A 25,071-nucleotide genomic window follows, 5' to 3' on the forward strand; every position below is an offset into this window, starting at 1 on the left:
GCATGGCAATAAGGCCAAGCACTTATTTCAGGGTTCAAAAAAATATAAGACAGGGTCTTATTTTCAGGGAAACACTGTGTACATATATATAAATAAAGGGAGACTAGTACAGATCTATTTCAAGCTATTTAGCTCTCATCAGCTAGCCATACCCTTACTCGGATTCGAACTTGGGCTGCCTGCATATTAGACAGTTGTATTAACTATATGCTCCCTCCCATATTGAGATAGACCAGGTGCTTCGACAGAAAAACACTTTATATATATATATTTATATATGTGTGTGTGTGTGTTTATATATAATATAGTTAGTTTACTTTATTGTCATTGCACATTCGTACAACGAAATCTTCTGGCAGAAGATACAGAACAATTAAAACTCGGACCACACATTTTCTGAATAGTTTTTATCCCAGAGTTATAATTGCACTTAACAATGAAGGGCCACCATCGGTGAGCTGTTGGACAGCATTGCTTGGTCTGTTGTGTGGATGTTTGGGTGGTTTAGGGATGGGGAATCTGTGGTGAGTGGGAGTGTGTTTGGGGATTGTTATGTGTGTTGGACCTGGTCTTTGGGGGTTAAGTGAATTTCGTTGTAGGGGTATACTGTGTATACAGGTACAATGACAACGAAGTTATTATTATTTCGAAATTAAATGCCATCTTCAGTATAGATTATAACTATAAAAATACAAACACACATCCTTCACATTCTATACAATTGAAATTGAAAACCCAATATTGCATTAATATTGCAATATACCGTAGAATTCAATATGGTTACTGCTCTGGGATAGAAGCTGTTTTTCAGCCTATTTGTTCTTGTTTTTATTGTCCTGTACCGGCTGCCAGATGGTAATAGTTCAAAAAAAAAAAAAAAGGGTGAGATCCAGGATGAGATGGATTTTTAAGGATGTTTTGAACTTTCTTAAGACAGCGGGGGCTATAAAGCTCTTCCTAAGAGGGGAATGACGTTGACCCTCTGGAGCACTGTCCTATCTGTCACTGTGCAATTGGCAAACCATACCCAGGTGCAGTAAGTTAAGATAGTTTAATTTAACTAATTTAACTATAACTTATAGTTAGTTATATGTTATAAGTTATAAATTATAGGTTATAAATTCTTATCTAACTATAAGAACTATAGAGTTCTTATATAGAGCCTTGATACAGCCTTGGTAGTACAGTGGTCTAAAGCACCCTGTTATTAAGACCAGCTGCCTGCAATTACTGCAGGTTCGAATCTCTCCAAGGCTCAAGGTTGACTCAGCCTTCCATCCTTTCTAAGGTAGGTAAATTGAGGACCCAGATTGTGGGGGCAATAAGCTGACTTTGTATAAATATACAAAAGGATGAAGGCTATTGCTTAGCGCATTGTAAGCCGCCCTGAGTCTCCAGAGAAGGGCGGCATATAAATCAAATTAAAAAAAAAAAAAAAAGATAACATAAGTTAAAAAAACTAACTAACTAATTATCTAGCGATCTTTTTCCAACCAAGGGGTGATAGGATAGCAGTGTTTCAATATCTCAGGGGCTGCCCCAAAGAAGAGGGGGTCAACCTGTTCTCCAAAGCACCTGAGGGCAGGACAAGAAGCAACGGATGGAAACTCATCAAGGAGAGAAGCAACTTAGAACTAAGGAGAAATTTCCTGATAGTGAGAACAATTAATCAGTGGAACAGCTTGCCACCAGAAGTTGTGAATGCTCCAACACTGGAAGTTTTTAAGGAGATGTTGGATAACCGTTTGTCTGAAGTGGTGTAGGGTTTCCTGCCTGGGCAGGGGGTTGGACTAGAAGACCTCCAAGGTCCCTTCCAACTCTGTTATTCTGAGAGACTCAGGTGGTGGTCCCTCACCCCGGTTCTCCCTGCCAACCATGGCTCAGCCTCACCTCCACGAGTTGCATGAGGTTTTCGAAGTAGACCTCTTCGTCGATGCTCAGCTTGCTGGAGGAGTAGATGATGCGGTAATGTTCCACCTTGCCTTCGCAGCTGACGCAGAGGGTGTAGTCGCCCGGGTAGTTGGTGCTCTCGCGTACGAGGAAGAGGCCCGTCTCCGGAGGGTAGAGCAGTCGCTCCGCTTGTTCCCGTGTGATCTTCCCATGAAACCAGCTGAAGGGGGGGGGGGGGAAAGGAGACCAAGAGGGCAGTCAGAACGTCCCGACCCCCACGAGGACTAGAAACTTATTTCTTCACAGAGGTTCCACCACGCGCTTGCCCCCTCCTTGGCAGAAACTGGCAAAACGGGACCGGTGTTTTCTATCTATATCGGGGGGGGGGAGTGAAAATGAGTCAAAATAAAAGCAAAAGCCGCTGTGTTGGCTTACACGGTTGGCCATTTAATTTATATTTGATTTCTAATTTCCAAGAGAGCCTTGATAGTACAGTGGTTTAGTGCACCCTGTTATTAACACAGCTGCCTGCAATTTCTGCTGGTTCGAATCTCTCCAAGGCTCAAGGTTGACTCAGCCTTCCATCCTTTCTAAGGTAGGTGAAATGAGGACCCAGTTGTGGGGGCAATAAACTGACTTTGTATAAATATACAAAAGTATGAAGGCTACTGCTTAGCGCATTGTAAGCCGCCCTGAGTCTCCGGAGAAGGGCGGCATATAAATCAAATTAAAAAAAAAAAAAAAACTGATCTCTCGGATTTGGCCGAGAGGGGCCATAAAATGGCGGGTGAGAGGTCGACTTACGGCATGAGGCTCAGCTTGATTCCAGACTTCACCCCTTCTCGCTTCTGAACGTAGTTGGCCGGGATGATCCCCTCGCGGCCTACTTTGTTTTTGGCTTTGTACCAGTTGGGGTCCTGGAAGAGGGAAACCATGGTTAGCAAGAACCCCAGACTCCCAGGAAGGTTTTTTGGGTCCTCAAGAAAGCCAGAGACCCTCAACCTCCCTCCATCTAACATCCCATTTCTCCGCGGCCACAACTGTGCTCCCTTCTCATCCTTGAGAGAAAGGAAATATTGTGGGCGGCCCGCCTGGCAGGACCTGGAGAAGAGCCTCCTCCGTGGTGGCTCCCTTCCTTTGGAACATCAGCCCCGTGGAGATTAGACTGGCCCCCATTTTTGATTCTCCTTCGCAAGGCTCTGAAGACTTGGTTCTGCCAACGGGCCTGGGGAACCCAGAGTGGGATGGAGCCCATCAAGGGGCTTCTTTGATTGGGTATTGAGGTTGGGAGGGGAGGGGTGACTGTTTTTTCATTCTTTTATATAGGATTTTTTTATTGTTTGTAAGCCATCCCGTGTCAAAGAGAGTGAGTGGGCAGAGAAGAAAGGAAGGAAGGAAGGAAGGAAGGAAGGAAGGAAGGAAGGAAGGAAGGAAGGAAGGAAGGAGGGAGGGAGGGAGGGAAGGAGAGAGAGAGAAAGAGAAAGAGAAAGAGAGAAAAAGGAAGGAAGGAAGGAGAGAGAGAAAAAGAAAGAAAGAAAAAAGAAAGAAAGAAAGAAAGGCAAAGGGACGAAGGAGGGAGAGAGGGAGGAAGGAAGAAAGGAGAGAGAGAAAGAGAGAAAGAGAAAGAAAGAGGAAGAAGAGAGAGAGAGAGAAAGAAAGAAAGAAAGAAAGAAAGAAAGAAAGAAAGAAAGAAAGAAAGAAAGAAAGAAAGAAAGAAAGAAAGAAAGAAGGCAAAGGGACAAAGGAGGAAGGAAGGAAGGAAGGAAGGAAGGAAGGAAGGAAGGAAGGAGGAGGGAGGGAAGGAGAGAGAGAGAAAGAGGAAGAGAGAAAGAGGAAGGAAGGAAGGAGAGAGAGAAAAAGAAAGAAAAAAGAAAGAAATAAAGAAAGGCAAAGGGACGAAGGAGGGAGAGAGGGAGGAAGGAAGGAAGGAGAGAGAGAGAGAAAGAAAGAGAGAAAGAGAAAGAGGAAGGAGAGAGAAAGAAAGAAAGAAAGAAAGAAAGAAAGAAAGAAAGAAAGAAAGAAAGAAGGAAGGAAGGAAGGAAGGAAGGAAGGAAGGAAGGAAGGAAGGAAGGAAGGGAGGGAGGGTGGTGATGAGATGATGATCCTTGTCCAGCAAGGAAGGAGGCCAAAGCCCAAATCAAAGCAGAACCCCAGTATGGTTGCTTTCAATGTGCCATTTTATCATATCCTCCCTGCCTCCCTGTTAAACTAGTCTCTAAACTACCTGCAAACTAGTCTCTACCGCAGCATTTCTCAACCTTGTTAGTTTTCAAAGAGCTGGACTCCAGCTCCCAGAATTCCTTAGCCAACATGAGTATTTTCTCAATCCCGGGCCTCAGAGGAACTGATGGCTGCTTAGTTATTCCTAGCAAACAAGAGATGATAAAACTGGATTTGACCCAGTAGCTTACATTTAAAAGGAAGGCTGGATAATGTTTAATGGTTAATTAAATTGCTCCCCTCTCTCTGGAGAAAGAGAGAGAGAGAGAGAGAGAGAGAGAGAGAGAGAGAGAGAGAGAGAGAGAGAGAGAGAGAGAGAGAGGGGGGCCACTGAGAGACACGTTTCAACTTGGCTTTGGCTTCTACGATCTTCCCAGCCGAGGATCTTCTAGGGCAGGGGTCAGCAACCTGCAGCTCTGGAGCCGCATGTGGCTCTTTCACCCCTCTGCTGCGGCTCCGTCACTCAAAATATGCGCTGCACAACCGCCAATGTGCAACACTCACCGGCACGCAATTTATTGAGCTTTACAAACCCCCCGGTAGGCCAACCATGGATAAATCCAAGAAAAGAAAAAAGTTTCAGAAGAAAACAGAACATTTAATTCAACTATCTATCAAGAGCCTTGATAGTACAGTGGTTTAGTGCACCCTGTTATTAACACAGCTGCCTGCAATTTCTGCTGGTTCGAATCTCTCCAAGGCTCAAGGTTGACTCAGCCTTCCATCCTTTCTAAGGTAGGTGAAATGAGGACCCAGTTTGTGGGGGCAATAAGCTGACTTTGTATAAAATATACAAAAGAATGAAGGCTATTGCTTAACGCATTGTAAGCCGCCCTGAGAAGGGCGGCATATAAATCAAATTAAAAAAAAAAAACTACATATGCTAGTTTTGTGGCCGCTCAAGAAATAGTCAGGCACGGGGTGCCGGTGTTTTCTTTTCTGTGGGAAACGGGTCCAAATGGCTCTTTGAGTGTTTAAGGTTGCAGACCCCTGTTCTAGACCAGCGGTCACCAACTGGTGATATGTGGACCACTGGTGGTCCAGGAGAAAATTTTGGTGGTCCACAGAAAAATTATTTGCATTTTTTATATTGCACTAAATCAGGGGTCCTCAAATTACGGCCCCTGGGCTGGATACGTGCAATGAACGCTTGTGTTGCTGCAGAGAGTCTCCCCCTTTGGGGTCTTTTTGTGTGGGTCGGAGGGGGGCAGAAATTCCAACTCGGAGTCTGCTTCAGCCTCCTGGTGTGGGGCTTTGGGCGAAGGCTGGAGGGAAGAGACGCTGGTGATAAGGAGCTGGAGGGCCTCGTTCCAGAGGGGCTGCATCATGGCCTGGAACTGGCTGACCATCTCAGCCCGCTGAGCCTCCAGGTAAAGGTACCTGGCTTTGCATTCCCACAGGTCTTCCCTCTGCTTGGAAAGCCTATGCTCCTAGTCCTCAGTAAGGTGCTTCTGCTAAGCCTCCTTCTCGGTCAGATCCAATCTGAACTGAGTCAGCTGTTTTGCCAACTCTTTCTCGTGGAGGCTGCTTAGCTCCAACAACTGCTTCCTTTTGGGGCACTAAGGAGCCCGGGTGGGGAGGAGAGGAGTGGCTGGGAGGGGAGGGGCGAGTAGAGGCCGGTTAGGCGCCTCTCAACGTGAGTGACATTGAGTTGGCCACGCCCACCCAGTCACATGACCACCTAGCCACGCCCACCCAGCCACTCATTAGGCAGATCATATTAATGGTCTGCAGGATTTAACATTATGAATTTAGTGGTCCCTGAGGTCCAAAAGGTTGGGGACCTCTGTTCTAGAACATGTGTCCTCTGGCCCAACCCATCCCTCTACAAGACATTTTGGGGTATACACTCTTCTTCCCAGCTTTATCTCTGAGAGAGTCCTCCATGCAACGTGTGTGATAACCACGATGCAATTTCTCAAGAGGCAAAAACTGGAGTTAGGATTATCACCTGGAACATCTCGAGATGTTAATTTCCCAGCTGCGCCAGACTCCCGAATCCCCATCCAGGAAGATTTGCAAGGCAGCGAAAGGCTTAAGAGCATTCTCTTCCTCCAGGATGAACTCAATAATATGACTCATTAAAAGCTTATCATACATTAGTACGGGGCGAAATCTGATTTGGTATGCATCTGGCCAGCTTGTCTTTCCTTGATATCTCCTGTCGCCATCGCGGTTTAATTGTAAATGCATGAAGAGCAACGCGGCGAAGAGGAAACTGGCTGGGAAGATGCGACAGGTGGAGGGTGACGTAAGCATTTTAATTAATTAAATGTATAGAGATATAGATATAGATATAGATTCTCAAAGGGTCGTCGTCGAACAATAGAGCTAGCCCGCCTTCCGAATTCGAGAAGCTCCATCGTGGAAGGTGGACAAGAAAAGACTGGCCATCCATTGGATTACACAGATTAACAGAGTTGGAAGGGACCTTGGAGGTCATCTAGTCCAACCCCCCGCCCAAGCAGGAGACCCTACTCCATTTCTGACAGATGACTGTCCAGTCTCTTCTTGAAAGCTTCCAGAGATGAAGCTCCCACAATTTCTGAAGGCTAGAAGGATATGAGGATCTGAACCCTGGGCAGAGAGTTGGACCAGACTTCCTATGATTTCAAAGCTTAAGATTTGAAGCACCAAGATAGAAGGACTTGTGAGTTTTAAGTCTTGACTTGGTCGTCACTGGGCCAACTGGGTGACTCTGGGCCAATCTCCAGCCCTCGGGCCGATCCCACCCATAGAGTGGTTGTTGTGGGGAAAATAGGAGGAGGACGGAGGACGGCACCCGTCCCCTCTTCTGTTTGCCGCTTTGAGTTATTGCAAAAATAATCAAGGCAAGAGATGATAGAAAGATAATAGAAAGGTATCTATGGAGATTCTCAGGCGTGCAGATCACAGTTGTCCCAAAGGTGCTTGTTTTCAAGAGGCAGCTGGATTTTCCGGTTTTTCTTCAAAGACGTTTCGCTTCTCATCATCTGCAAGGAGTATAAATCCGTCCCTTCCCCACCATCCAGTCAGAGCTGAAGAAGCTTCTTGGATGAGAAGCGAAACATCTTCAAAAGAAAAAAAAAAAAAACAGGAAGTCCACTTGCTTCTTGATAAAAGCACCTTTGGGATAATAGAAAGAGAGGGAGATGCTGGATGGATGGATGGATAGATGGATGGATGGGAGAGAGAGGGGGGAGGGAGGGGGAGAGAGAGAGGATGAGAGAGAAGATAGATGAGAGAGAGGGAAGAGAGAGAGAAAGAGAAAGGAGAGTGATAAGAGAGAGAGAGAGTAGATAGATGAGAGAGAGGGGGGAGAGAAGATAGATGAGAGAGAGGGAAGAGAGAGAGAAAGAGAAAGGAGAGTGATAGAGAGAGAGAAGAGAGATGAGAGGGAAGAGAGAGAAAGGAGAGAGATGAGAGAGAGAGGGAGGGAGGGGAAGAGGGGGGGAGAGAGAAGATAGGGAAGAGAGAGAAGATAGATGAGAGAAGATAGAGAGAGAAGATAGATGAGAGAAGATAGAGAGAGAAGATAGATGAGAGAGAGGGAAGAGAGAGAAAGAGAGAGTGATAAGAGAAGGAAGAGAGAGAAGATAGATGAGAGAAGATAGAGAGAGAAGATAGATGAGAGAGAGAAGATAGGTAGAAAGGAGAGTGATAAGAGGGAGAGAGAGAGAGAAGAGAAATGAGGGAGAGAAGATAGATGAAAGAGAGTGGTGAGAGAGCGAGAGCGAGAGCGAGAGCGAGAGCGAGAGAGAGAGAGAGAGATGAGAGAGAAGAGAGAGAGACAAACAGACCAGACTTTGTCGTCGTAAATTGGCCCAAACTGCCCCTTTTAGCAAAACCAGGATGACATCATGAAGCTACACACCCCGTGACCTTATCACACAACAGACACAGCGATGTCTTTGGCCCAATGACATCCTAAGCCACCTCTGGCCCTTTGGGGGCAGGTACCCGACACGTCTCATCGTGGCACCCCCCCCCTTCCCCAGTGCAAACCCCAGGACCTCATGAGCCACGTTCGGCATCACGAAGGCAGCGAGCAGGCACCGGTTTGGGCCTTCGCGGTACCCTTGTTGCACCCTCGATATCCGTCTGTCCGTCACCGTGGCTGGCGGCAGACGCCTGTGGGCACACGGCTGGGCCCAGCGCCGGAGAGAGGACGGTTACCTTGGTGACCGAGATGATGGTGAGAACGTCTCCTTTGCTGAAGGGGAGATCTTGATCAGCTGTGCCGTGAAAATTATATTTGGCGATACATTCTGTGCCGGAAGCCCAAACAGCCTTTCAGAAAAAGAACAAGGACATTGTTAAACATTTGGATCCAACATCAAGAGAAAGCGTTAAAAACAAAACAAAACCCCTGAGCAGTTTCTACTGGGGATTTCCATAGAAAACTATACTAAGGAAATATATTATTTAATATTACATATACTGACAGCAGCCCGCATAGTCTATGTGCAAAATTGGAAGAAGGAAACCTTACCATCAGAAGAAGATTTAATTAGGAAAATCTTAGAGAGTGCGCAGAGACTGACAAATTAACAAAAAAAACTCAAGTTAATTTAGTTTATTATTAAATTTCTATACCGCCCTTCTCCCGAAGGACTCAGGGCGGTGTACAGCCATATTAAAACAAACATATACCCCAAAAATTAAAAACAATTTAAAATCAATATATATATATATAAAATTTGGCCCTTATGTTAAAAAACTACAAACACCCGATTTAAAATTCATTTGCTCTTTCAAGGAGAAAGAGGATACAGAATATTACAAAGTGTGGTGTATGTAGGTGGTATGAATGGTTGGAGAATAGGAAAAATGAGAAAGAGGAATAAAGGAGAGAGGGGAGAAAAAAATGTCGAAGATATTAAGTACAATCTAGACGAAAGAAAGAATGATGGAAAATAAATTGTTGAATAAGATCAAAGTTAAAATAGGTGTGAACAGATGTAAATAGTAAGAAAGGATCACTTCGAAGTAGCTGTAGGGAAAAGTGACATGTATATAAATGTTGTGTGTTTGTGTCTTGTTTTTAATGTTTTCAAAATAAAAAACTTTTTTAAAAATTTTTTTAAAATGAAGCTCTTTCTAGCCAGGAAGTCCTCAATTTACGATCGTTGGCTTAGCAACCGTTCGAATTCACGACGGATCTCTCCAGGATCCGGACTTAGGATCCGGATTTGAAGTTCTGACAGTCACCTGTTTCCACCCCATCTTGTGATCACATGATCATTTTTGGGGTGCTTCGCAACCTGGCGGCATTTAGGGATTTTTGAGCATCTGTCTGTCACGTGACCACAATTTGAGACTTATTTTCTGCATTGACTTGCTGTGAGGTTTTTTTTTTTTTTTTTGGCAAAACCATCCATTTGGTATTAAGGGTTCACTTAATGACCGGCTGACAAAAGAAGTCATCGAAACGAGCGTGGCCATAGGGCGACCTGCTTAATGACTGCCACGATTTACGACTGTAATTTGGGGCTTAATTACGGCTGTAAATTGAGGATGACCTGGGTAGCAGTATTTTCTCAAGCTCCATAATTGGAAGATGGGCGGACTTCCAAACTCCCAGAATTCCTCAGTCAGCCATGCTCGCCTGGGGGATTCTGGGAATTGAAGTCCACCCGTCTTCAAACCGTCGCCAAAATTGAGACGGATTGCTACTTGGTACTTGATTACCTATATTTTTAAACCGGGGGACTCCAACCTGTCTGGCAAGGAAGTCATGTGATCTTTCACTGAGCTATAGTTCCTTCCCTTTTTTTTTCCCCCCCTTCGTTAAAATAGCACATCTTCCGTATCAAAAAAATTTTTAAAAAAGAAGAACAGCCCCAGCAATGTAAAAACTGCTTTGAAGATACAAACACACAGGCATCAAAATGAGCTACAAAAATCAGAAAGCATTTATCTGAGGGCTGAATGCCATAAAAACACCCCACTGGAAAACCCAGCACCAAAATTTGGGGGAGGGGGAAAAATGAGGAAATTCTCGACTTACGACCGCAATGGAGCCCCAAATGTATGCTGCTAAGCGAGACATTTGCTAAGGGAGTTTTGCTCCGCTTTACGACCGTTTCTGGCCACCGTGGTTAAGTGAGGCGCTGCGGTTGCTACGTTAGCCACGTGGTTGTTAAGTGAATCTGGCTTCCCCGTTGGCTTTGCTCGTCAGAAAGGTCGTAAAAGGAGATCACGTGACCCCAGGACACTACGACCGTCATAAATGTGAAACAGTCACACAAGCATGCAAAGTTTGTTTGATCACGTGACATAGGGATGCTGCCACAGTCGTCAGGGTGAGAAACGGTCATAAGTCGCTTTTTTTCAATGCCGTTGTAACTTCAAACGGCCAATAAATGAACCGTCACTAAATGGGTAAGTCAAGGGCTACCCATATACTAACCACGTTTCAACCAATCATTAGGAAGGATCCCAGAGAATCTGAGATATCAGAAGACTGGGAATTTTAAAAAAAAATGTCCAGGAAAAATCCTTTCTCCCCCTCTCACACACCCAAAATTGTGTGAATGTGTGAAACTGAAATCAAAAGAAAATATAGAGGGGGTTTTTTTCCTCTTTGTCTTGTTCCTTACCTGCATTCCTGACATTTTCTCGGGCGCTTCCGGGGACTGATTCTCATAAGGAGGACACGTCACTTGGTACCATGAGACCTAAAATGAGAAAAATCTTTTCAAGATCAGGTTTTGCAGAAACAGGCACCTACCATCACCTGTGGTGGACATGCCCAAAAGCCAAAAAAAAAAAAAAAAGGGGGGGGGGGGGTGGGGGGCAAAAATGCATAAGTGGTTAAAAAAAAATGTTAAGACAGCATATAGATTTTAAGCCAGAACTATTTTGGTTGGGCATAATACCAGAAAAATACGATAAAGGAAATGTATATTTGATATTGCATGTTTTAACAGCGGCAAGAATTGTATTTGCACAACATTGGAAAAGCGAGAAAACACCTACGGAAGAAGAGATAATTAAAAAAAAAAATTAGTCTGTGCAGAAATGAAGATAAAAGAAAAAGAAGACACAGAAAATTTTCGAACTTGGGACTGGTTTTTGTCAATGATTGGACAACAGGGGTAGAAATTAGGAATTTAAGAAGTATTACTATGTAAACGAATGAACTCAGACAGTATGCTGTTCACTAAGTACATATTGAATATAAAGAGGAAACCAACTATATATATAAAACCAACCTTCTTTTTCTTTCCTTCCCAACTTCCCTCCTTCCCTTCCTCTTTCTTTCTTTCCCTCCTTCCTTCATTCCCTCCCTTTCTTTCTCTCCTTCCTTTTCTTTCTTTCTTTCTTTCCTCCCTTCCTTCCTCTCCCTTTCTTTCCTTTTTTCTTTCCTTCCCAACTTCCCTCCTTCCTTCCTTTCCTCCCTCTTTCTTTCTTTCCCTCCTTCCTTCATTCCCTCCCTTTCTTTCCCTCCTTCCTTTTTTTTTCTTTCTTTCCTCCCTTCCTTCCTTTCCCTCCCTTTCTTTCCTTCCTTTCCTTTCCTTCCCACCTTCCCTTCCTCTTTTTCCCCTCGCTCCCTCCTTCCTTTCCTTTTTTCCTTTCCCTCCCTCCCTCCCTTTTGTCTTTTCTCCTTCCTTCCTTCCTTCCTTCCTTCCTTCCTTCCTTCCCTCCTCCCTCCCTCCCTTTCTTAAGAACCGTTTCCAAGCATCCTTCAACTATGTGTTTTAACTTGAAAGCATCCAGAATGACGGATGGATGGATTCCCTGGCAGGTCCATTAGTGTGCCATTGATGGGCGGAGGAGGGGGGGTGGGGAATCGGGGGGGGGGGGGGATGTCAAAAAACAAAGGAGAGCGATTGCTATTGAATTAACCTGCCACAGTATGGATGTTCTGCCAGGATTGCTCGTAAGCCTCTCCTTGCAATACATACATACATACATACATACATACATACATACATACGCAAAATATTTCTCTTTGCAAACATTTTTCACCACTTCAAGGGCTGAAAAACCATTTTTTGGTCCACGGCTTCTCTTTCGCCACGTGGCAAAGGGGCAGGAGGACAGTCTCAAGTAGTCCTCGACCTACGACCACCATGGAGCCCAACGTTTCTGTTGCTAAGCGAGCCATTGGATAAGCGAAGCTTTGCCCCCCGCCCCATTTTACAACCTAGCCGGCCACAGTTGCCTAAGGGAATGACGGCAGCGGTTTTAAGTTAGTAACAAGGATGTTAAGTGAATCTTGGCTTCTCCCCAGGGACGTTGCTGGTGAGAAGGTCGCAAAAGAGAATCACGGGGATCTTGGGACCAGCTACCAAGTGTCTGAATTCCGATCACGTAGCCAAGGGGATGCTGCAACGGTCGTAAGTGCGAAAAAAGGTCGTAAGTCGCGTTTTTCAGCGCTGTTGTACTTGGGATGGTAGTAAACGAATTGCTGTTAAGGCAAGGAGTAGACGATCAGGACTAAATCAATGGAAACTCGTTCTCCTAAATCAAACTTAACATGGAGATTCTACGCTCTTCCTCAAGAGAGACATCCGCCGTGGGCACAGCAGGCCCCATGCCAGTTGGGCGCAGCGGTTAAGGAGCTTTCCTAAGGCGACGTTAAATGAATCCTGCTTCTCCCATTGACTTCAATTGCTGGGAAGATCACCAATGGCGATGGCTGCGGGCTGAGGAATTCTGGGAGTTGGAAGTCCACCCAGTTGCCCAGGCTGGGAACCAGAGCGATGGCAAAGCTGGAACCGGCATCAGCCACGCTTGCCGCCTTGCCCCCCTCCCTCCCTCCCTCCTGTGCTCAACCCTTGGCTGCCCCAACGGCAGCACCAGGAAGTGGGCTGGCCTCCCCGCTTTCCCCACGGCTCCCCGGAGACCCAACTTTTGCTCTGCCGGAGCTAAGTTTAGCAACTCCTAATTCCGATCTCACAGCGAAGCCCCAGCAGCTGCTATTCACAAGACCAGAGAGCTGGAGGTTTTGACTTCGATGGGCTCACGACAGAAAGCTTGGCTGGGCTGAACACAGAAGCAGGTTGGCAGAGAGACCTGGGATAAGCCCACAAGCCCTTGCTATTGGGTAGCAATGTGGGGCAAAGCCTCCATCCATCCAACCATCATCTATATCTCCCTTCCACCCCATCCATCCATCTATATCTCCCTCCCTCTCCATCCATCCATCCATCCATCCATCTATCCATCCATCCATCAATCCATCCATCATCATCTAAATCTCCCTCCATTCATCCCTCCATCCATCATCTATATCTCCCTTCCTCCCCATCCATCCATCCATCCATCCATCATCTATATCTCCCTTCCTCCCCATCCATCCATCCATCCATCATCTATATCTCCCTTCCTCCCCATCCATCCATCCATCATCTAAATCTCCCTCCATTCATCCCTCCATCCATCATCTAAATCTCCCTCCATTCATCCCTCCATCCATCATCTATATCTCCCTCCCCATCCATCTATCCATCCATCCATCATCTATATCTCCCTTCCTCCCCATCCATCCATCCATCCGTCCATTATCTATATCTCCCTTCCTCCCCATCCATCCATCCATCCATGCATCCATCATCTATATCTCCCTTCCTCCCCATCCATCCATCCATCCATCATCTATATCTCTCTCTCTCCCCATTCATTCATCCATCATCTATATCTCCCTTCCTCCCCATCCATCCATCAATCCATCCATCCATCATCTATATCTTCCTCCCCATCTATATCTCCCTTCCTCCCCATCCATCCATCCATCCATCCATCATCTATATCTCCCTCTCTCCCCATTCATTCATCCATCATCTATATCTCCCTTCCTCCCCATCCATCCATCTATCCATCTATCCATCCATCCATCATCTATATCTTCCTCCCCATCTATATCTCCCTTCCTCCCCATCCATCCATCCATCCATCCATCCATCCATCATCTATATCTCCCTTCCTCCCCATCCATCCATCCATCCATCCATCCATCCATCCATCATCTATATCTCCCTCTCTCCCCATTCATTCTTCCATCGTCTATATCTCCCTTCCTCCCCATCCATCCATCCACCATCTATATATCTATATCTCCCTCCCTCCCCATCCATCCATCCATCATCTCCCTCCCTCCCCATCCATCCATCCCATCCCATCCCATCCCACCGCTGGATTCTGAGGCTACACCTGGCCAACTTCCCAAGAGATTATCCTGGGTCCATCCAGGTTTTAAAAACCTGCATTTCTCTAGGTAGTCCTCAACTTACAACAAGAATTGACCCGGGAATTCTGGTTGTTAAGTTCTGTTGGTCATTAAGCAAGTCGTCAAGGGATGACTTCCTGCCTGGTTTTATGCCTTTTAGTTTGCAACGATCGTTAAGCCAACATGGCAGTTGGTAAGCAAACCCCACGAGGGGTTCACCCGGATTGTAAATAACTCCAAGGAGGTCTGTCGTAGCTTTGGTCAAGGACAACCTGTATTGAAGATCTTTGGAAATTTACCCCAAGCAAACAAACAAAAAAAAAAATTTGCATCTCGCTCCGTAATTACTATTTATGTTTGTGTAGGTGTCTAGTTCTCTTTATTTCAGCTTCCTAGGCCCTTTTTTTAATCCGTCATTTTAATACTTTCACTTTGTTCTTAACTCTGTCTTATCTTCGTTTTTATTGAAGTGCATGCCACTTTTGATCTTTGTACTGTACATTCCCGAAGTCACTTAGGTAAGATGAGCAGTGTACAAAATGTGATAAAATAAATATTTTAACTAAGTTGAATGGAAAAAAATAAATGCAGAGGCCGGTTGGCTCAGTAGAAGAAGAAGAAGAAGAAAAAAAATGAGATTTTCCTTGAAAAACTGTCAACGCCCCTGTAGAATGGAAATTAGCCCCTTCTAATATAAGAAACAACTTGAGAGGATTCCCCTATTACGGGCGATGTGCAGTTGTTCAACCTGCCTCTTTGTTTTTAATAAGAAGTGTCTATATTTTTCAAAATGATTGTTTTGCATAATCATTATTTTTATATTATCATTTTATACTCTGTTTAATAGGGGGTCCCATTTTTTTTTAAAAAAAGCCCTATAGCCGTGATGGTGAACCTATGGCATGCGTGCCACAAGTGGCACGTGGAGCCATATCGGTGGGTACGCGAGCTCAGCCCCGGCGCACATATGCGCATCGGCCAGCTAATTTTTGGGCCTTCTGGGCCCACCAGAACTAGGGAAACTGGCTGTTTCCTGCCTCCGGAGGGCCTAGTGGGGGGGGGGAGGCCCATTTTTCCCTCTCCCCAGGCTCCAGAACCTTTCTAGGAGCCTGAGGAGGTTGAAAACAGCCTTCCCCACCCCACCCCGGTGGGACCAGAAGTCGGCAAACGGGCCATTTCTGGCCTCCGGAGGGCCTCAGGGAGAGTGGAGAAGGCGGTTTTTTGCCCTCCCCAGGCTCCTAGAAAGGCTCTGGAGCTTGGGAAGGGCAAAAAACAGGCCTACCGGGCCCACCGTGCCATCACGTGCCAAAAGCGGAGGGAGTGTAGGGGGGTCGTGCGTGCATGCGTGGGGGGGCGGAGCACATATAATTATGGGTGTAGGCACGCACGCGGACGACCCCCCCTCTCGTGCTCCCCCCGCTTTTGGCACGCTATGGCAAAAGGGTTAGCCATCCCTGCCCGATAGGATGGCTAATTATTTCCTTTATAAAAATTGTAAAATAAATAAATTAATTAAAATCTCAACTGCCAGGCCATAAATCAGCTGTAAGTAACACAACTGCCACTAGATGGCAGCGATGGCAGCGAAACCCTGGCATTTTGGGGAGAGGGGTATCTCTTTGCTGACACCTAATGGGTGTTTGGAATACTGCAGCCCAATCTTAAAAGAGCAGAGGAAGGCCGCAGCGTCTTGTCAAGCCCACTCGGTGAGGATTGCAGGTTCTCTCCTGCATCGGTCCGTGAACAAAGCCCAGCTTTGTTTCCTGGGTCAAGAGAGCCCTGCAGATGGATGAGGTCATCCATCTCAGCTCGGGAGCAAAAAAAAGGCGTAGGCGGCCATGCAAAGCTCAGCAGAAATGTCAGCAAATGCCCAGGGGTGGGGGGATGGGGGGTGTTGGGGGCAGAGCTTTCATTGGCTCCCTTGGAGACAATCGTCCCTCCTCCCAAAGCCCTCTTAGCCAATCTAAAGTCTAGTTAGTATCTATCTGACACCATGCTGGCTGAGGAATTCTGGGAGTTGAAGTCCACACGTCGCAAAGTTGCCAAGGTTGGAGACCTCTGAGTGACATTCCCATCACAATCTCATCGGCCTGACTAGGTAGCTCAGTGGCTAAGACCCTGAGCTTGTCGATCAGAAAGGTCGGCAGTTCGGCGGTTCAAATCCCAAGTCTTGATAGTGACTGATAAGGTGCTGGGATCTAGTTGTTACCCAGGCAACTGGGTTTTATTTGAAATGGGCAAAGCATGCTTCTAGACCTCAAGACAAGGAAAAGAAGGTCTGAACGCCACGCTCTCCGAAAAAGGTCGTATGGAAGTGCCTTTCCATGAGGGGAGACCGCCAGTGGGTTTGACAAATTCTCACTACCGGTTTGCCCCACCCGCTTCACACCTTCCATGCGTGTGTCCGGCCCCAAAAACATGGCTAAATAGGATTGCGTTACACCGGGGCGGGGACAGGGGAAGTGGCCACCAGCAGTCGCCGCTACAGATTCGCTCGAACCGATACGAACCGGCTGAATACCACCTCTGGGGGTAGACTATGCTCTCGTATTATGGGTCTCTCTCGTCAAGCAACATCCTTCCAGATCAGTGTTACTCAACCTTAGCAACTCTTTTTTTTAAATAATTTTTATTAAACAGGGGTTGTTGTTTTTTTGATAACGAAAAAAAGAAAATTTTACAATTTTCTTCTTTTCAACATTCTCGCACCATTTTTTTACATATCCATTTTTCTCCCTTACTTCCACTTACCATTTATACATACGATTCTAATATTGATTTATATAAAGATAACAATGTACTCAATTTCAATCATACATTCTACTGGTCGTCCGTTTCATTTCCGCTTGTTTGTTACTACTTTTCAACTCCTACATCGTCCTCATTTACTCTTTCCTCCCCCTTTGAACCTCTCCTCTCACCATTCGCACCATTCCTCCCATACCATATAACCTTAGCAACTTTTAAGGCGTGTGGACTTCAGCTCCCAGAATCCCCCTCTGCTCCAGATGCTTTGGGCAGCCATTCCCCAGCATTCTCGGCACAGCACCGTGGCATTTCCACTTTCTGAATCTGCCTGCCAGGTGGAAGCAGTTGGAGAAACAATGACTCACCCAAAAGCCCAGGAGAGAGCGGAGCCGACATTAAATCGTTAAGCAAATTAATATTTTAATGCTCATCTGTTGCATTGCCCTGAATCCTTGCCACCTACCTACTTCGTCCTGGACCTTTTGCACCACAGTCATAAAAGAGAAACCATCAACACAGAACAGAAGAACCTTCCTCTGGTTCTGATCCTAATTTTGAGGGAGGTGGGATGGTAGAAGAACGGCTCTGGAGCTGACCCTAAAGGCCTTTGCTCATTTATAACGCAGACTGGCAGCCACACAGACTGAGGTTTCCTGACCGAGCAGAGTGAAAAGACCGAAGGAAAAATAATGCATTGATAAGGTAGCAATACAGGACTGAGAAGGTAGCAGCAGGCAAGAAAATGAACAAACAAATATGCCTGGTTTAGCTACAAATTTAGAACTAATAATTGGTATATTTTGGAGGGAGGGAGGGAGGGAGAGAAGGAGGGAGGGAGGGAGGGAGGGAAGGAAGGAAGGAAGGAAGGAAGGAAGGAAGGAAGGAAGGAAGGAAGGAAGGAAGGAAGGAGACAGAGAACAAAGGAGAGGCAAGGAGAGTAGGAAGAAAGAAAGAGGGAGGGAAAGAGGCAGGGAGGGAGGGAGGGAGGGAGGAAAGAAGGAAGGAAGGAAGGAAGGAAGGAAGGAAGGAAGGAAGGAAGGAAAGAAGACAGAGATCAAAGAGAGGCTAGGAAAGTAGGAAGAAAGGAAGAGGGAGGAAAGGAAGAAAATAGGAAGGAAGGGAGGAGGGAGGGACGGAAGGAAGGAAAGAAAAAAGAAAGAAAGAAAGAAAGAAAGAAAGAAAGAAAGAAAGAAAGAAAGAAAGAAAGAAAGAAAGAAAGAAAGAAAAAAGAAAGAAGACAGAGATCAAAGAGAGGCTAGGGAAGTAGGAAAAAAGGAAGAGGGAGGAAAGGAGGAAAATAGGAAAATAGGAAGGAAGGAAGGAGGGAGGGAAGGAAGGAAGGAAAGAAAAAAGAAAGAAAGAAAGAAGACAGAGATCAAAGAGAGGCTAGGGAAGTAGGAAAAAAGGAAGAGGAAGGAAAGGAGGAAAATAGGAAGGAAGGAGGGAGGGAAGGAAGGAAGGAAGGAAAGAAAGAAAAAAGAAAGAAAGAAAGAAAGAAAGAAAGAAAGAAAGAAAGAAAGAAAGAAAGAAAGAAAGAAGACAGAGATCAAAGAGAGGCTAGTAAAGGAGGAAGATAGGAAGGAAGGATGGAAGGAAGGAGACAGAGGACAAAGGAGACAGGCTAGGAAAGGAGGAAGAAAGGAAGAGGGAGGGAAGGAGGAAGGAATGGAGGAAGAAAGGGGGAAGGGAGGGAGGGAAGGGAAGGAGCTGGACCATATCCAGGATACACCCAAACTCTCAAGCGCATTTTCCCCGCAGGCCCAATCTGAGCCCCCAAGGAGCCTTTTTCCGAAAGAGCCCAACCACCCTTCGGGATTCAGCTCCAAATTGCCTCTTGCCATTCCGCCAGTGCCAAGCTCTGCACCCACGCAGCTCCGCAGAGACGAGGGGCTCCCGAGGGGCTAATAGGGCTCTGGATGAAAGCCCTCACCCACTCTCCGCTCGGCCAGGCGGCTCACACAGAGAAGCACACAAGTTCAGCGGCCGCCTCACGCCCACCGGTGCACAGCCGAGGCCCTTCCGCCCGGCTGCGCGTGCCCCGAACTTTACACCTCAAAGTACTTCAGCAAAACCCTCCGTTTCCCACGCTTGGCATTCACTCTCCAAGCCAAGAAAATAGACTTTCATTCAAACTCTTCTCGCTGCTCAGGCATTCAAACCCTTCTAAGGATTACGTGGAGGAAAATCGGGTTGGGCTTTGGATCGGGATGGAGAGATGGGGGGCAGAAATGGGGCAGGAGTGGGGGCAGGGGGGGGAAATGGCTGGGCAGAATTCTTTGGTTGAGGAGACCAGGACATCCCATTCCTTCTCAAACAATCACTCTGGAAGGGACCCTGGAGGTCTTCTAGTCCAACCCCCTGCTCCAGCGGGAGACCAGTGGTGAAATCCAATTTTTTTTTTTACTACCGGTTCTGTGGGCGTGGCTTGGTGGGTGTAGTAAGGGAAGGATATTGCAAAATCCCCATTCCCGCCCCACTCCTGGGGGGAAGGATATAGCAAAATCTCCATTCCCTCCCCACTCCAGGGGAAGGCTACTGCAAAATCCCCATTCCATCCCCACTCCAGGGGAAGGCTGCTGCAAAATCCCCATTCCATCCCCACTCCTGGGGGAAGGATATTGCAAAATCCCCATTCCCGCCCCACTCCTGGGGGAAGGATATAGCAAAATCTCCATTCCGTCCCCACTCCAGGGGAAGGCTACTACAAAATCCCCATTCCATCCCCACTCCAGGGGAAGGCTGCTGCAAAATCCCCATTCCATCCCCACTCCTGGATATTGCAAAATCCCCATTCTCTCCCCAGAGAGAATGTTCCAGGTTGCTTCTCTCCTTGATTAGTTTCCATCCATTGCTGAGAGAGAGAGAGTGAGAGAGAGAGGGAGGGAGGGAGAGAGAGAGAAAGAAAGAGAAAGGGAGGGAGGGAGAGAGAGAGAAAGAAAGAGAAAGGGAGGGAGGGAGGGAGGGAGAAAGAAAAAGGGAGGGAGTGAGAGAGAGAGAGAAAGAAAGAGAAAGGGAGGGAGGGAGGGAGGGAGAGAGAGAGAGAGAGAGAGAGAGGGAGAGAGAAAGAAAGAGAAAGGGAGGGAGGGAGGGAGAGAGAAAGAAAAAGGGAGGGAGTGAGAGAGAGAGAGAGAAAGAAAGAGAAAGGGAGGGAGGGAGAGAGAGAGAGAGAAAGAAAGAGAAAGGGAGGGAGGGAGGGAGAGAGAAAGAAAGAGAAAGGGAGGGAGGGAGGGAGGGAGAGAGAGAGAGAGAGAGAGAGAGAGAGAGAGAGAGAGAGAGAGAGAGAGAGTTGCAGGTTTGCAAAACTTGATTTTTCAGCTAGGAAGGGTTTTTCTTTTTTCAAGAAAAGAAGCAAACTGTTGTCGAGAGGATCAAAGAGCATCCGGCTCTGTGTTTTCCACCACACTTTTGAATGTGGTTACAAGCCTCGCCCCAAGAGCTGGAAATGCAAACACAGCAGCTGCACCGAAAGGCCCCAACCATTTGCCAGTGCAGAATAAATCCCTCTTTTGCATGTCCCTTCCCTGGCGTTGGGAGCTGCAATTCCATTTTAGCAAGGAAATGCAACTGCAGAAAATAGAACAGAAGCAAAACTCTTCATTGGCCAAAGTGTGATTGGACACTGAAGGAATTGGTCTCCGGTGCGTAAGCTCTCAGTGTACATACCAGCAACGAGCGATAATCAATCGCGATCGTCGTAAAAAATGCAATGCATCGTCAATTATAAGATACGACATTTAAGCGATCGTCAACTCGCAAAGCGTTAATTTAATTAATTTAATTAATTAGGGCACCCGTCGGAAACCCTGACAGCGATAGTCATAGGATACTAAATAAGCAATCCATGCAAATCATACGAGAATAGCAATTGACGTAAATTCGTAAGGTACAAGGAACAAAGTTATAGTCGTAAGAAGATAAGGAAATAGGTAATGAGAAATAGGAAAGATAAGAAGAATAACTACTAGGTAGTTTGACAGTGTTGTGGGAATTAGCTGTTTAGCAGAGCGATGGCACAGGGGGGAAAGATTTGGTATTTGAAGCAGAAGGATTTTTTTTCCCCACCTGAAATCCTTGGCTGTGTTGATTCAGGGGGACACAACACACAAATTGGGTCAGATGCAATCATGTGTGAGTGGGGTAGGGGGTTTTTTAGGGTGGAAAAATGGATGCCTCCTGCTTTCATTGCCACAGATCAAAAAATACAAATTAAAATTGTTCTGCTTAAATCATTGTTATATTTGTGCTAATCCTGCCTTAGGCATGAAAGCTGGCTGGGAAATTTTGGACCAATCACCAGAAGGGAATTCTAGTTCCACATTAGACATGAAAAACCGGCTGGGTGACTTTGGGCCAATCACCAGGAGAAGGGAATTCTAGTTCCACATTAGACATGAAAAACTGACTGGGTGACTTTGGGCCAATCACTAGGAAATGGTGAGTTCTAGTCCTGCCTTAAGCATGAAAGCTGGCTGGGTGACTTTGGGCCAATCACCATGAGAAGGGAATTCTAGTTCCACATTAGACATGAAAAACCGGCTGGGTGACTTTGGGCCAATCACCAGGAGATGGTGAATTCTAGTCCTGCCTTAGGCATGAAAGCTGGCTGGGTGACTTTGGGCCAATCACCAGGAGAAGGGAATTCTAGTTCCACATTAGACATGAAAAACCAGCTGGGTGATTTTGGGCCAATCACCAGGAAATGGTGAGTTCTAGTCCCGCCTTAGGCCTGAAAGCCAGCTGGGTGACTTTGGGCCAGTCCGTCTGTCTCTCAGCCCTGCCTACCTCACAGGGTTGTTGTTTGGGGGGGGAGGGAAATAGGAGGAGGGAGGAGTATAAGAGGTGTCTGCCGCCTTGAGTTATCGATAAAAATAAAAACAAGCAGGAAAGAAAGAAACGAACAAAAAATACGTCAGTCCACGGGATGACCCCTCTTCTCGTAAGCCAACTTGAGTTTTGTTTGGCCTTAAGTCTACCCTGTGAATTCATTGTGAAGGCTTTCAAAAATCATCATCATCATCATGGTTAAGCTACAGCTGGGTACAGAGAGTCTCTCTCTTGCCAGACAGCTAATGGATCCGGCTGGTGGGTGCTCGCAAAGGAGAAAGAAATTGTTCCAGAAAAGCCTAAGTGTTCCCATCTTACAGACACATGCATGATCATTAATTTTAGCCTCAGCCCAAGAAAAAGAATAAAAAAAAAACACCAGGGAAGTGAAACGCAGGAGCTTCAAAAGCCAGGCCTCCTTCCAAATGCGAAGGCAGAATTGTCAGTAACAACACTGTCCCTCAAGGCAAGGATTTCAAAGAAGAAGAAGAAAAAAAAACAAAATAAGAGCTCAATGCTTCAAACCGAACCTTGCATTTTCTGCTTCCATGTCTCAGTTCTACGGCGGAGTTTCTCGGTTCCTGGGATCAACCAGTCCCATGCGCCCAGCCTCGACCTGCCGTTGCTTCTGAGACTGTGCAAAGCCGAAAAAGACTGGCCTGGTGAGGACCCTTGCCTGCCTACCTACCTCCCTACCTCTCCCCCCCTCCCCTTCCGGGCCACCCTCCCCATGCCAAGTCCTCCCCCCCCCACCACCACATATGCCTCTACTGCAAACCGGAGCTCGTCCCGCACAAGACAAAATCGAGAACAAACAAGGTTTGTTCAAGATTTCAGCAGATGCCTGATTATCAGGCATCGATATTTCTGTGTTTCTCCCCCATCCCCAACAGATGCCAGCCCCAAAAGCAAAGGGCATGAGAGAGAAAGAGAGAAAGAAAGAGAGAAAAAAAGAAAGAGGAAGAGGGAAAAAAAGGTAGATATAGAGATAGATAGATAGATGATAGATAGATAGATAGATAGATAGATAGATAGATAGATAGATAGATATGATAGATGATAGATAGATTATAGACATGGATGGGTAGAGATAGATAGATAAAAAGATGGAAAGGGAGGGGGGAGAGAGAGAAAGTAAGAGAGAAAAAGAAAGAGGAAGGTATATATATATATATAGAGAGAGAGAGAGAGGATAGATAGATAGATAGATAGATAGATAGATAGATAGATAGATAGATAGATAGAGATAGATTATAGACATGATGGGTAGAGATAGATAGATAAAAAGATGGAAAGGGAGGGGGAGGGGAGAGAGAGAGAAAGTAAGAGAAAAAGAAAGGAAGAGAACAAGAAAGAGAAAGGTGTATATAGATAGAGAGAGGATAGGTAGGTAGATAGATAGATAGATAGATAGATAGATAGATAGATAGATAGATAGATAAATAGATAGATAGATAGATAGATAGATAGATAGATAGATAGATAGATTATAGACATGGATGGGTAGAGGTAGATAGATAAAGTGATGGAAAGGGAGGGGAGAGGGAGACAAAGTAAGAAAGAAAAGAGAAAGATAGGTAGGTAGAGAGATAGAGAGATGGAAAAGAAGGGAGGGAAGGAGGGAGCTAGAGAGAAAGAGAGAGAGAAAGTAAGACAGAAAAAAGGAAGAAGAGAAAAAGAAAAAGAAAGAGAAAGGTATAGATAGATAGATAGATAGATAGATAGATAGATAGATAGAGAGGGGGGGATAGATAGATAAAGAGATGGAAAGGGAGAGAAAGAGAGAGAGAGAGAGAGAGAGAGAGAGAGAGAGAGAGAGAGAGAGAGAGAGAGAGAGAGAGAGAGAGAGAGAGAAATGAGAGGCCAAGTGAATCTCCTCCATAAGTCGGTTAAGGACTAGATTTCAGATCCAAGCATTGATCTCTGCGGGGGGGGGGGGAAGCGGGGGGGGTTCAAGCTCTGGGCTTTGAGGCCCAGCCTCACCAGTTCAACCGAACACAAGAGAGATTAATATAGATAGATAGATAGATTTTTAATAATAATAAAAAAAAAGAGACGATGATAAAACGCCGGACTTACAAGACTGGAACAGAGGCTAAAATGCATCTTGCTTACGTAACCGGGAGAGACCGAACGCATCGGCGAGCGCCCCACCATCACCCACACAGCCGGAGAACCTGCATTCACGGTCTCCTCCTGCGGTTCTTAGAGAAAAATGGGGGTGGGGGGGTAGGAGGGGGAGAAGCAGAGAGAGAGGGAGATCTGCAGGAAGCCAGAGCCGCCTGCCGTTTGCTGCAAGGAAAGTGGGAGCTGCGTGAAGATCCGCCAGGAATCTCAGCCCAGGGGATCCCGGATTCAGCATCCGTGACACATTTACAAAGATCTTGTGTTGCAAGAGGTGCATTGCAGTTTCAACGCTGCGAAGCGCAGAGAAGAGCAGCGAGGGTGATTAAAGGGGCTGGAGGCTAAAATAGAGGAAGAACGGTTGCGGGAATGTCTAAAATTTAATGACAAGGGGAGACGGGATAGCGGTCTTCCAATATTGGGAGAGGCTGCCCCATAGAAGAGGGGGGGTCCACCTATACTCCAAAGCCCCCGAAGGCAGGACAAGAAGCAACGGATGGAAACTAACCAAGGAGAGAAGCAACCTGGAACGAAGGAGAAACTTCCTAACAGTGAGGACAATTAACCCGTGGAACAGCTTGCCACCAGAAGTTGTGGCCGTTCCATCACGGGAGGTTTTTAAGAAGAGACTGGACAGCCACTTGTCTGAAATGGTCTAGGGTCTCCTGCTTGAGCAGGGGTCAGTCTAGAAGACCTCCAGAGACCTTCCAAGTCTGTTCATCTGAATGAAATCGATGCCAAACTGAACAAGCTTGGGGGAGGGAAGGCAGAGAGTAAAGTTCTTGCAAATTGTAGTTCTGGCTATACAGGTAGAGCTCAATTTATAACTATAATTGAGCCCAAAATTGTTAAGTGGGTTTTGCCGGATTTTACGACCTTTCAACCATCTGTAATAAAATCTCCCTCTAATTTCCGCCATCTGGAATCTAAGCCGTCACGTGAATTCGGCCTAATCTGCCATCTGAATTCAGACGCCGGGAATTCTAGCCACCTACCATCGAAATCTTACTTTCCGAACTCCAGAAACGGCGATCGAATCAGTTCTCTGAATTCCGCCATCTGCAATCTAAACTTCCTCTAAATGCCGCCGTCTGCAATCTAATCTAGTC

At 46.2% G+C, this 25,071-nt stretch overlaps 1 protein-coding gene across 1 annotated transcript in view; it reads right to left on the bottom strand.

The window, feature by feature from the left end:
• The window catches only part of CSK (C-terminal Src kinase), a 47,404-nt gene that overhangs the window by 9,400 nt on the left and 12,933 nt on the right, over nt 1-25,071 (bottom strand). Inside the window, exons 2-5 of the mRNA XM_070953913.1 lie at nt 10,692-10,769; nt 8,266-8,379; nt 2,695-2,807; nt 1,891-2,110 (exon numbers count right to left, since the gene is read on the bottom strand). Coding sequence (XP_070810014.1) covers nt 1,891-2,110; nt 2,695-2,807; nt 8,266-8,379; nt 10,692-10,706 — 462 coding nt within the window. The 5' untranslated portion in view covers nt 10,707-10,769. The remainder of the gene's footprint in view (nt 1-1,890; nt 2,111-2,694; nt 2,808-8,265; nt 8,380-10,691; nt 10,770-25,071) is intronic.

The sequence above is a fragment of the Pituophis catenifer genome, unplaced genomic scaffold, assembly GCF_029215685.1.
Source record: "Pituophis catenifer annectens isolate HBS135680 unplaced genomic scaffold, rPitCat1.0.hap2 SCAF_14, whole genome shotgun sequence".
NCBI classification, from domain to species: Eukaryota; Metazoa; Chordata; class Lepidosauria; order Squamata; family Colubridae; genus Pituophis; species Pituophis catenifer.